The sequence below is a fragment of the Phragmites australis genome, chromosome 8 (genome assembly GCF_958298935.1).
Source record: "Phragmites australis chromosome 8, lpPhrAust1.1, whole genome shotgun sequence".
NCBI lineage: Eukaryota > Viridiplantae > Streptophyta > Magnoliopsida > Poales > Poaceae > Phragmites > Phragmites australis.
In genome coordinates, this window is record NC_084928.1 from 30,089,696 (window position 1) to 30,102,142 (window position 12,447).

Consider the following 12,447-nt stretch of genomic DNA (forward strand, 5'->3'; position numbering starts at 1 on the left):
TATGAAACGGGGCGACGTCCCCACTCCCCAATCTCGAACTGACCAACTCCAAGTTTCCAATCGACGCCAATATACAACGGTGGAGCACAATGCGTAAGATATGAGAATGAAAACACCAAATAAAAAATAGATGAGAGATTGAGGTTGGAGGCAGCACACCTATACATTGCCAATAGATTTATTTTTGAGAATTTGTGAAGCAATTAGCTATGGAGAAGAGAATTAAGATGGGAGTTAATTTCACAGAGAAAGTTAGATTTTTATTGCCGTGTCTCGCTGCTGCGATTGGGAAGATAAAAGGAGAGAAAGGGGCCTGCCTGCCTAGAAAAATTTCTAGGAAGGAGAGACATGCGGGTGTAGGTAGCCAGGTTTTCAAGAAGTAGTAAATTCTCTCCTTTATTTATTGCTTAATCTTTTATTTATGCTATTAATTTCTTATTAGTACTACTAATTAGTAGTGTTTAACAAAAAATGGGGGCCCTGGCTTTTTGGCCCTGTGCAGGGGCACACCCTGCTCATGTCATTGGTACGGGTCTAGCAGTAGCGGACGTAGCCTCCATATATAGGGGAGCTTTCATCCTCCTCCCTCCCTTCCCTCCTCTCCCTCTTCTTCATCTTCTTCCCTCTACTCATCCACCACCCCTACTTTCTAATGGAGTTGTAGCCAACTAGCCATTAGGGGTGGGTGGAGGGATAGAACCCCTAGATCCGCCGTTCATGTGTCGACTAATGGGTTTTAAATTATACCACTTGTTACGTGACTATTACTAGATTGCTTCGCTGGTAGTTTAGTTCAATATACTCGATTATCCTTCGTCATACTGCTATATGTACCAACAAGCTACATTAAGAATATTGATATCAAAATACTCTATGAAGGAGACAAAATAATGAAGGAAAATTAGCCCCAAGCACCCCCGCAATAATGGGTTCATAGCAGAACTGACACTTTGGACATACAACCTAATTCTAGCAACTATCAAATTAAAGGCAATCTTTACGAGATTAATATGTGTCTGCACTATTGTCTCTCACCCGACCTGAAATACTTGTTGAGTGAAAGGTTTGACTCCATCCTGTCTCATGCGAACTCAAATTTTGGTTTGTGATCTCAAAGTGCCAATCCAAATTGTGACCAAGCCAAAACATGGTTAGTGCCAAATTCAGGGTGAGCACAAAGCGATTTGTTTGTGGGAAGCCAAGAAATTTTGCCAATAAAAAATAGGATGATCATTTTATCCACTTGAGTTGTTATCATAGAAAATTTTTGGCCAATCGAATGGCAAAATTTTGGCCTCAAACCAAATAGAGGTGAAAAATTTTATGCATAGTCAAAATTTTGGCTTGGATTACCGTGGTCGTAAATCAAACAGGTCCATGCCTACAACATTGAATACATAAAGATGTGTGCAACTTACAAAAGTGGCGGACTACATGGAGCGAGAGTTTTTTTCCTCAAAAACTAAAATACTATGTTGTGAATACATGAAGATTAGGATTCGATCTACCTCCAGTGATCTAAAACACTAGATACATGAGAATGTGTGCAGCTTAGGCCAAATAAATTGATGATTTGCACTAAAAAGATTGGCTTTTTGATTATGATGTCACTCATATCAATGAAATAAGGGTCTATCTAAATCAATAAATATGGGTTAGAGTAACAAATAAGTGAAAGCACTTGGCAAAAAATCAATGGGCTGGATTAGGTCTTAGGCAGAATGGCAGATATTGGCATGGAGTGGAGGTAACGTTGGAATTTCTGGGGTACGCGAAGCGATAGAAGAAGGCCGGGAACCTCCGTCCAAAAGGCAAAGCGAATTGCCACGTCGTGTCCACTCCCAGCCCACCGGCGTGTCCTCCTGAATCCTACATTCCTACTAGATTCCTAGTCCCCTTCCCCAATCCCAGCCCGACACGCACAGCGGAATCCCATTCCGATTCCTCCCACCCCCTCATCCTCGCCTCCCCTTCCGCGGACGCTAGGGTTTGCCGCTGCACGCCGGCCGCGAGCGACGGCCTCCTCCGACGCGCGGCGGGGCCCGGATGCTATGCTGCTGAGCTGCAGGTCCCTCTCCACCTGGGTGCGCCGCCTCGTCGCTTGCATGGGGTTCGTGCGCCTCCCCTCCCCTCTCCGCGGTTCCTGATTATCTCCGAGTCTGATCGGATTTAGGGATGAGTGTTCGCGCTGTTGCGCCATTTGCACGATCCGTAGATGCGATGCGAGGAGGTTCTTTGGTACGGCCCGGGCTCCTGTATTTGTGTTGTCCCCTGATTCAGACTATTGAGCTGGTGCTGTTTTTATATTGGGACAGCCTTTGCTGATTCTGATTGGCAGGGTTGTTTGATTTATCCATTGTTTACTGTACATGTCGAACACGTTGATTCCGTTTTCATGCAAAAAGGAAGGAAAAAAACCCCGTTGATTATGTCGTATGAGGTAGTTTAGGTGATTGCATCTTATTCTTGTTTAATCGGCGTTGCTTATTTCCGGTATAAAAGACGCCCTTTTAGTCCGACTTTGGAATTAGTCTCTGTATGGAAATATTCAGTCATTACGGTTTTAAAAAAAGAAATATTCACAACTTTTAGCCTTTTTCTTCTTTTGTGATTCAACCTGACTTTTCTCGGCTCTCGAATACCCGGTGCTAATCATTTACTGGCCAATCCTGCTTTGCTACAGAGCAGAGGTTGCTTTGGCTGTTGTGCTAAGCCTACTCCGATAACAGCGGTCGACGAGCCTTCCAAGCGGTTGAGGATCCAGGGACGCTCGATAAGGAAGGCTAGCCTGTCTGACGACTTTTGGACCACGAGTGCTCATGAGATGGAGAACAGCTTGATCCAATCGCAGAGGAGCATGTCTTCAATCAGCACGGTTGCGCAGTCCAGCGATCAACATGCTGCAGGAAGTAGCAGCAACCCGAATGAGTTTGTAACTGAAGGTAAATTCATCCATTCCATTTCCTTTTTGCCTTCTTGTTCCGTCTTGTTAGTGTCATGTACTGTCAAATAAAAGTCGCTGATTGATTATTGGAGCACCATCACCCATGTGATTGGAAATTGAATTAGAACATCAAATGTTTGTGCTGTGGAATGTATAGTGCTCGAGGTTCTATTTTCTCTGTGAAAACTACAAATTATTATTGAAAAGATGTCTTCCTTCTATGTTCTAATTATAATTGATCTCAAAGTCCGCATTAGATGACTCTGCAAATGAACTTGTGGAAAACTGGTGGTATAAACCAGCTAAAGCCTCTGTTGTGTCTAATTACACTTTTCTTTTCTAGACGGCTTGGCTTACTGACTTCAAATTCACAACTACAGTGAACTGGCAAGATCTCTTAAAAATATTGATGGTCAAACTTTGTACCTTGTAGCATGTTCAGTCTGTTCGTCCTGAACAGTGAAAGCTTTCAATTTAATATTTGTTCATCTTATTTGAATTTTCTTACTGCCTATATTTCAGGTTTTATGCTCTGGAACCAGACCAGACAGCAGTGGGTTGGAAACAAAAAATACCACTCTCGATCTCAACAGCCTCGAGAACCAAAATTAAGGTGGGTTATTTTGTGATTTTCTGCTACTTCACATGTAATATCTGGGTTTCCTTGAGATTCATATCGTGAACCAACAGAACATCCTACTCTTTTATATTCTTAATTTGTAAGAAGATTGCCACTGTATGCATTTTAGTGAAAAAGCATCAATGTTTCAAGTACAAATTAGATTTCCTCCATAATTTGTATCCCTTTTTACTGGTGGTACAGTTGGAATGCAACCTATGAGAGTCTGCTAGGAAGCAACAAGCCATTCTCCCAACCGATACCTCTTGGTGTAAGATCCCATGCTTTACTGCTTTTTTTTTTTTTCAGAACGTTCTCAAACTCAAAACTTCTATTTGCAGGAAATGGTAGATTTGCTAGTGGACGCTTGGGAGCAAGAAGGCCTATACGATTAGGCCTGGGAAGTTCATTGTTTGACTTAAATTAATTACTTAATTGTATTCAGAACTTTCGATGCGCAGAAGCTCTAGGTTCGTGAACGCATAACTTTTCCTGAGCTCATTGGTGTATCTTGAATATCATGAAAACAAGGCAGCATCCTTAGACCAAACAATTGTAATATATTATTCTCAAGTTTACGAGTGCATTTGATATTGTACCTGGTGCCTTTATGTGAACAAGTTGGACAGAGGGGTAAAGGTTCGATATATGGTTCCCGACTAAAAGAAAAAAAAAACGACGTATGGTTTGCTGTACTGTATCCTGTTGGAGCAGAATGCAGATGTACCGACTAAGAAAGGCAAAGAAATCGGCATGTCAAGAAAGAAATTAGTACTGAAGAAACGGAAGAAATACGACGAAGTTTTCAGCCACTGTGTGAAGTCCTTTCCACTTTCGGGTGGATGAAGGCAAGGCTAATTAAAGCAAGCACCGCTGGGTGATGCTAGTAAGCTACCTGAAACGACAGCATAGGAACAGCCATAGCAACAGGCAGCCTTTAGCAAGGAATGGTAACATCCATAGCAAATGGTTTACCACTCAGCGTAGTCCCAAGCAATCCTTACATTAAACAAATGAACGAAATAAGTCCACCACAAACAATGCAATTCGTACAGAGTTCAAACGTCGCAACACACCAAACCAAATGACTAACGGTCTTTTAAGGAAAGAATCAAAGAACCTAAGACTAGCATAACCTTCAAATAAAACGGTAGCAGGACGAGGATCCAGTTTTTTCGCCATGGGTTTATGTGACCATCTAGACAAAATCATGGTTGTTGCAAAAGATTGTTCTTTAGTTCCTAACATGTCGAGTGGTGAAGCCCTGACTGCCCAATAAGGAACGGTCATGGATTTGGAGAGTCAGGCATGTTAGCACTCGGCATGCTTTCCCAGGTGATTGAATCAAGCCCATGATCTGCGTTTGACAGATTAGCCTCTTCATTCAACAAACTTGCTTCAAGTGATGCATCAAGCATGACCATATCTGCTAAAGATGAGGGATCCTTATCAGAAAATCTTGTATCTGGATAATATTTGCTGGAGGCGAAAATAGCATTAGAACCTGCAAACACCAAATGTAAGCCTTATGTACTTTTCACGTTATTACAATAACAGTAAGCACACTTACTCGAAGGTGATTCTGAAGCTTGAATTTCATCGAGAGGACAACCATCTAGTTCATAACCACCAAGCAAATAAGAGGAAGAATGCCTCGAAGGTGATTCTGAAGGTGAAACTTGAATGTATGAAAGAGGAGGAACCAACACTTCACAAACTCCTTGAGACTTTGTAGGGTTGCCTAGTCCATCACCCATGTGAACTATTGCATCCAGACCAGTGTTTTGCAAAGAGATGAATTCTGATTTCAGCGACACAAACTCTGGAGATTCAATAATGGTGTCAGCCTGTTCATTAGGAAAACCCGAGGGGTTTAAAGATTCAATAAAGGTGTCAGCCTGTTCAATAGGAAAACCCGAGGGGCATGTACGCAACCAGGCATTACTAAGGTCTGTATCTTCAGGGACATAGTTGGAACATTGGAATGAAGGGAGCTCCATCTTCAGGGACCTCTGTATGGTCCCAGAAGGATAGGGGTTGCCATTTACTATTGGATGGCCACTGACAATGGCACTACCAAGAGGTGACAGCTGAGACTCTGTCGTTCCATAGTTGAAATCAGTGGAACAACCGGTCTTTTTCTCAGGCTCATCAGGAATTTGTACACATGTTAAACTGCCATTGTAGTCTGATACTATACCGACAGTAGATGCATGGTGTTTCAGAGGGTTCATTGGAATCATAGGGGGGCTGCCCAAATGCTCTTCATAGTTAATGTGCTTAAACGTCATAAGTTCATTAAAATCAAGGTTAGTTTTCTGTGGGAACTCGTTTGATATTTTCTTGCCACATGACTTGTCAGGCATGTAACAGTTCATATCTTGATTTGAAACCCGAGAACCCAAATGTTGAGGGTAGATCGGCAAATTAGCTCGCTGGTGCCTCTTCAATCTTGTATTCCAAAAGTTTTTAATTTCATTATCCGTGCGACCTGGCAACTGAAATAACAAGAATAACGGTTTAGTGTCCAAAAGGGCCAAATAGCATCAGTAGAAGAAAATGCTTTTCAAATTTAAGGAATGTATACCGTGTGTGAAAATGAAAAGGAGAAATTTAAATGCCTTTGAAAGACAGACGATAGAAACAAAACAAGCAAAAAAGTTTTTTGCAGTTTGTCAAAAATTGATGATGAGCAATCGAAAGTAGCATAATGTCTATTCTGCATATTAGCCATGAAATAATCATTTAACATGACTCTACTGTCCAAATTTAACTACAAAATGCAGCATATACTACCAAACACAACACCAACAATACCCCGTCCATATACTATCACCAACTAATGCATGTTAGGATCTTTACCCGATACAGTGACTCACTTTGTTTGGCTTATGACATGCCCTTAGAAGAAAGGGCAACCAATAGGTGATAACAATTTCCAAGCATATCATGTTATCTGCTGCCAGGCATAAGGAAACGGCTAAAAAGGCATGAGCCATGATCAAAATTATTACACACTAGATGAACATCAACAGCCAGTGTGGCACCCGGAAAAAGCACTGCGACCAGAATGACATCTTAAAGGTTAATATGCTAATGTCTGATAATATCTGGTAAGAGACCAAATCAACCTGACAAGTACACGACCACCCCCAAGTGTTAAAAGACATGATAACTACACATTGAGTAGGCTATTAATGATTAGCTCAGGGAGTTTTTTTTTTACAAAATGCAAGCGATGCATGATACTCCTTCCAGTCAAAAATACTTAAACGTTTTGGACATGGCATGGTCTCCAATGTGTACCTTTGACCACTATTTTCTACTAGAATATATTTATAGAATCTATAAAATTATGAGATTATGAAAGTATTTCTCAAGAAAATCTACACATGATTTTCATGTTTCCAAGCTAATAGATATGCGAAGAAATCCTGCATAACAAATGCACAACCCTTGATGCACTTTATAAATCCTGTGGGCCTAGATATCAGCCTGTATAATGCAGTTTTAAAAGTTGAAATTGCTTGTAATGATTGTTCAGCAATCTCTGGATTCAAAACTCACAGATTTAAAGTTTGCCAGTTTAACTATATTGATCACCACACCAATCAGCAGACTACATTGGTTACACCATACTTTCAGAATATTTTTGGTGTACTAAGGCAAACTTAGTTAGAAATGCAGCTAGCATAATAAGGCAACAGAGAAATTTGGCTCTTATCCAAAATAATGAACCAAAAATTCTTCACGATCTTTTCACCAGAAAGAGGCCTCAAAATACGATCAGGCCTTATCTATTTTCATTTTGTTTGACAGCAAAAAAACTCAGTCTCGTGAGCACAAGAATTATAAATGTTTCTGACAGTTGTACATGGAGAGAGAGTTCATTAATTAGATTGTTACTTCCCTGCAACTAACAACCAGCAACTTTCTATAGTTAAATCAGTACTACTTACTTGCGATCTTTCAAGCCCAATGGACTTAATGGAATAAATTCTCTGTATTTAACATACATTAATACAAACCAGAGAATTATAAATGTCTAATACTGGCATTTATGTCTTCTGAATATATGTTATTAAATGGCAAACACGCGACCTCCTTGGAGAAAACGGCATAAATTCTCTGCTTTCCGCAAGACAAACCGATGCCAGTATCTAGAGAACTTTCCTCCTACACAATCCACCAAAGCATCTGACTCCCGACCTTTCTATCGATATAAATCTAAACTAGCGCCAAAAGAGCCAAGAAAAAAAGCCAATGCACGAAACAGCAACAGCATGGCGAGCACAACACTTACGCAGGCAGCCATCTTGGCCCATCTGTTCCCCCAGTTCCAGTGGAGCTGGATGATCTTCTCCACCTCTTGGTCGTCGAAGGGTCCCTTCTTGAGGTCGGGCCTGAGGTGGTTTGCCCAGCGGAGGCGGCAGCTCTTGCCGCAGCGGTTGAGCCCCGCGTTCCTCTGCACCTGATTCCAGTTCCCTTCGCCGTGTGCCTCCACGTACTCTTTCAGGCGCTTGTCCTCCTCGGGCGTCCAGGGCCCCTTCTTCAGCGGGGGCGCGCCGCCTCCGGTTCCATCCCCCTCGCTGTCGGTCTCCTCCTCCTCCTCCTCCTCCTCGTCCTCGTCGTCGCTGAGCGACAGCGGCGGGGAGTCCTCCTCCTCCGCCTCTGCATTCGGCAGCAGCTCCGGCGCGGGGTCCTCCACCACCTTGACCATCATTTTGGGGCCCCGTGATGCGACGGCCACGGCAACACTCTCGTTGGATTCTCACAAACTGGACTCGGCGCCTTATGTCTACTGCACGAAATCAGCAATGAAGCGAGCGAATTCATTAGCGAAACCCAAACCCAATCTAATCTCCGATCTGCAGCAAATCCAATCCAATCTAATCTAGTCCATGCAGCCGAGAAGTATCTCGCGGCGGGGAAAGGAGGATTACCATGAAGAGGAGGCGCTCGACGGAACAGATCTAAGGGGAAGAGGAGGGAGCGCCACCGTACCGTAGTGGTGAGGTGGGTGGCGGCGGCGGAGGAGGAGGTGAGGTGGGAGGTGGGGACTCGAGGATCGAGATGGCTTTGGAGTTTGGACTGGCAGGGACTGCGGCGGCAGGGGGCTGGTAAAATAGGTATGCTGGTGGGAGGCACGTGGCAGGCTCGGCTCGCAAATGGGTGCCGTACCGAGAGAGACCAGACCAGACCAGACGGAGAATGGTTTGTTGGTTGGGCTGGTTTCTTGGTCGCCCTTCTACGCTGGCCCATTTGCGGCGTTGACACCTAAACCCAGCTTCGCAGCTCCTGTAATAGCGAATCGAACCTTATATTTCATAGCAGTCTGTGATTGATTATTGACCTTATATTTCTGTCACGCTTCCTAATCTTTAGCACTAAAATCGCACGCTCAATTTCAAGCGTTCCGACGAGTTTAGAGAAATGGTTAAAGTTCGAGTTTCATCACTGACTCCGAGTGTTAGGGAGAATGGGTGATGGTTAGACCGATGGTGGGCTGTGGTATGATGGTGTGGTGAGACGGTTGCGGTGTCACTGGAGCCGTGAGGGGTGGGCGGAGTTGGCGGTGAGGAGCTTGAAAATAGATTGGTTAGTATGGTAACAGGCGGTGGCGACGATGATATCATCAGAGATGAGAGGAGGTGGGTGGAGCGGCTAGGGCAAAATGAGAAGAGCAACATTGTATTGGAGATGAGAGGTAGAAGAGTGGATGTGGACCGTCGAATTGAGATTGAGTAGCTCAAATTCGTTGCTAAAAAAAGAAAAAGAAATAGGCGGCTGACAAATAACATCTGCGATATTTAGTAGTTTAATACCGTATATAGCGGAGAAGAAGTTTGTTGAACCAGAGAAGAACGTTAGTTCATGGTCGTTGGTTAGTTATAGGCTAAACAACACCAACCTACGTACCCACACAACCCAACCTGCGAAAAGGAGGGCATTCCACCGTACGTACGTACGTACAAACCGCACGGCACAGCACCAGGCAGATCTCTGCACGTACGAGCGAGCTAAACGCGCGCAGGAAAAGCTAGCGCGCGCGAGATGCCCGCGGCGCAGAAAAAGAACGCGCGCGGATCGTTCCGATTCCGGCGGCGGTGGAACACCCACCGGCCGGGCGAGCCCAACGGAAGGAGTGCGTCGCGCCTGCCGCTGGCTCCGTGGTGCACGCGCGCCTCATGAGGGGCCCGTTCGACCGGGGCGGGCCGCCGATGCCGATCGATCAGCCTTGACGTCCGCGCGCGTCCCGTCCCGTCCCGTGCGGCTACCTTCTTTCGCGCGCGCTCGCACTGGCTCGTGGGGTGGCGGTGGGTGCGGGTCTCGTTTCGGTCAGGTTCACGTCACCGCGAACTTGGGTCGCAGCAGCACGGGACCGATATATAGAGACGGCCGGCCAACCGAGCCGGTTGGCTTGCAGCCGGCGCGCGGCAGATGCATGCATATGTGCGGTGCGTACGTGTGTCCAACGTTCCTCTCTTCCTTCCTTGAACGAGAGAAACGAGGGAAGAGAGAGAATGGACTTGGCTATATTTTTTTAAATGAATGAAAAAAAAAAAGTGCAGCGCGTACGAGCAAGTTCATTGAACATGGGTGTGCGGACTCCAGTGTACCACGTATGTGCCCCATGAATAGGCCGGTGGATAGGAAAAAAGTGCACCGCAACAGCGACACATCCGTAGATGGATAGACGCGTTCTTCGTTCATGTGCTCTCGTACGGTCGCATTACGCCACACACGTCGTTCTCGAGACTTGGTATGTTTTCTACCTGCCTTACAAACATAGGCTCTACCTCTAGCTTAAGCTGCAAACATCCATAAAATAAAACACAACATCGTATCACAAGTCACGTTTGCCATCTCTATTACGAGGTAAACAAACTGCGAGGAAATTTTGCGTATATAGTTCATTTCGATCAGCAGATTATTTGCATAAAAACCAAATGCTTATTAACATGATTATCTGATCGCACGCTTGCGTTTTCGCATAACACTCGTGTAAATCGTGACTTGCGACGATGGTGTGGCCACTAGCTAAGTCAGCAATCCTTTTACCACCGACGTATTCCGTTTGATTGAAATGGCTTGAGTGCCGATTAATTCAGTTTGATTGAAACGGCTAGAGAGCCGGTTAATACGGAATCAATATCATTATCTCAAGTTAATTGATCGATCACTAACCGCTGATTAGTAGGGTGTCATTATAAGAAACCACTACATATACTACAGAACAGACAATAAATAATTATTCATTAGTGTCAGTTGTGCAAGAACCGTCGCTGAAAATGTATCACTACCGGTTCTTAACATCTCGTGTTTAAAAAATAATTAAGCTATTAAGAATCGGTACTAAAACCAACTATTAGTACCGGTTTATAACACGAAATGGCACTGATAGTCGATTTTAGTGACGATTTGTACCACGAATGCGGACCAAATTCGAAATTTGCCTTTGATGGCGTTTTGGCTCACCTTGCGTCCATTTGGCTGACAGCTCTGCTCCTTATCTCTTCATCTCTTCCCCCTCTCTCTCCATCTTATATCTTCCTCTCTCTCCCTCCCTCACTCCTGCCTCCAAGCTGCTGCTCCTCCTCTTCACCGCTCCTCTAGCATGTCGTCGGGGGGGCCCGCAAGCTGCACCTCCCCTTTTGCCACCGCTGAGGCCGAGCACGACCGCTTCCCACGTGCGAGGGGAGCGGCGGCCCTAGGAGTGGACGACAGCGATAGTGAGGGAAACGACAGCAGCAGTGGCCCTAGGAGAAGATGACGAGGGGAGCGGCGGCCCCGGGAGAGGACGACGAGGGGAGTGGCAGCCCTGGGAGCGAACGATGAGAGGAGCTGGTCCAAAGGCGGCGACAGCGGTGGCCCCGGGAGCGGATGGCGAGGGGAGTGGCGGTTGCGGGAGTGGATGGCAAGGGGAGCGGCAGCCCTGTGAGCGGACAACCCTTTGCTATGTGCTATGGCGGTGACCTTCGTGCTGCTATGCGTTTTCTTGTGCAGGACCGAGCTGTGGCACGGCAGCAGCGGCAGAGAGCACCAGCGGTGGCAGCAATCGAGCCTGCTCGATTTCGAGCTAGCTCATTTCTTTTTTTTCTTCCCAGAACACCTATCATTGTTGGTTCTAGATTTGACAGTGATAGGTACCGATCATCAATACCGAGTAAAAACTACCGGTTCCAAAACTGACAGTGATAAGGTTTTAGAACCGATAGTGATCACCCTTTTGTGGTCGTGGAAAACGGTTCCCAGAGGGCTGTCGTTTTCCCATATAAAGGTTACAGAGATGTCTAGGTAGAGAGTGTCAGACGAACCCATGAAACACATCTCCTTTCATTTCTTCTTTTTTTTTCATCCGGTGAGCTATGTTGTGGTGTTATGCTACTGGATCACACCGGCCCTTTTCGTTAGCATGCATCGAGGAAGAGAGTGAGCAGTATCTCTGAGCTGTTGCCATCGTGAAGCTTGCATGAGGGGCAAAAATAAGATTTTTAGGCAGCGCATCTATACGGTAACTCCTATGTTGTTCGCCTACGATCTACATTGCTTTCTCGATGATCTACACACCTGTGAGTCTTCAATGCATCGAGCCTATGCGGCATCAACCGTCGAAGAAGCGCTGATCTGTAAGTCCATAAATGAATGCTAGTAACATGATTGCTACCATTTACATGATGGCAATTTTGGTTACATATCTGTTAGCTTTATCTACGGTCTATATCTTGTTACTACATGTTACATATGCAGTAGTAGTTATGTCATTCACCTATGGTTTACATGATGTCTCTACGGATTGCATTTGGCCGCCTGCTACCAGTGTTGGTTTACATAGCATTCTCAATCATTAACGTTACTTGTAAGATACCCATGCATTATAATG

At 45.0% G+C, this 12,447-nt stretch overlaps 2 protein-coding genes across 8 annotated transcripts; one reads left to right on the top strand and one right to left on the bottom strand.

Annotated features, from left to right (window-relative positions):
- The first annotated feature begins 1,893 nt into the window (after positions 1 to 1,893).
- Positions 1,894 to 4,149, top strand: LOC133926991 (uncharacterized). 3 transcript variants are annotated; one of them, XM_062373200.1, is made up of 5 exons: positions 1,894 to 2,110; positions 2,689 to 2,942; positions 3,467 to 3,557; positions 3,768 to 3,834; positions 3,905 to 4,149. In XM_062373200.1, exons 1-5 carry the CDS (start codon positions 2,052 to 2,054, stop codon positions 3,956 to 3,958), a joined length of 525 nt encoding a protein of 174 aa, XP_062229184.1. In that variant the 5' UTR covers positions 1,894 to 2,051; the 3' UTR covers positions 3,959 to 4,149. The 3 variants fall into 3 exon arrangements, with proteins under 3 accessions (XP_062229184.1, XP_062229182.1, XP_062229183.1); XM_062373198.1 differs by having other exon boundaries at positions 2,099 to 2,238; positions 2,684 to 2,942; XM_062373199.1 differs by lacking the exon at positions 1,894 to 2,110 and adding an exon at positions 2,116 to 2,238.
- Positions 4,150 to 4,547: 398 nt separating this feature from the next.
- On the bottom strand, positions 4,548 to 9,064 carry LOC133926990 (transcription factor GAMYB-like). 5 transcript variants are annotated; one of them, XM_062373194.1, is made up of 5 exons: positions 8,917 to 9,064; positions 8,507 to 8,880; positions 7,867 to 8,364; positions 5,134 to 6,061; positions 4,548 to 5,067 (listed from the first exon to the last, which is right to left on the bottom strand). In XM_062373194.1, the coding sequence occupies exons 3-5, from the start codon at positions 8,284 to 8,286 to the stop codon at positions 4,850 to 4,852; spliced, it is 1,566 nt and encodes a 521-aa protein (XP_062229178.1). In that variant the 5' UTR covers positions 8,287 to 8,364; positions 8,507 to 8,880; positions 8,917 to 9,064; the 3' UTR covers positions 4,548 to 4,849. The 5 variants fall into 5 exon arrangements, with proteins under 5 accessions (XP_062229178.1, XP_062229180.1, XP_062229179.1 ...); XM_062373196.1 differs by having other exon boundaries at positions 4,548 to 4,989; positions 8,507 to 9,042; XM_062373195.1 differs by having other exon boundaries at positions 7,867 to 8,361; positions 8,507 to 9,038.
- Positions 9,065 to 12,447: the final 3,383 nt, after the last annotated feature.

Coding starts and splice junctions, on each gene's coding strand:
- LOC133926991 (XM_062373198.1), top strand. CDS start 2,176: ATGAGTGTTCGCGCTGTTGCGCCATTTGCACGATCCGTAGATGCGATG. Junction 2,943..3,466: donor GAATGAGTTTGTAACTGAAG/GTAAATTCATCC, acceptor CCTATATTTCAG/GTTTTATGCTCTGGAACCAG. Junction 3,558..3,767: donor CCTCGAGAACCAAAATTAAG/GTGGGTTATTTT, acceptor CTGGTGGTACAG/TTGGAATGCAACCTATGAGA.
- LOC133926990 (XM_062373194.1), bottom strand. CDS start 8,286: ATGATGGTCAAGGTGGTGGAGGACCCCGCGCCGGAGCTGCTGCCGAAT. Junction 6,062..7,866: donor GGGCCAAGATGGCTGCCTGC/GTAAGTGTTGTG, acceptor TTGTTATTTCAG/TTGCCAGGTCGCACGGATAA. Junction 5,068..5,133: donor AGCTTCAGAATCACCTTCGA/GTAAGTGTGCTT, acceptor TGGTGTTTGCAG/GTTCTAATGCTATTTTCGCC.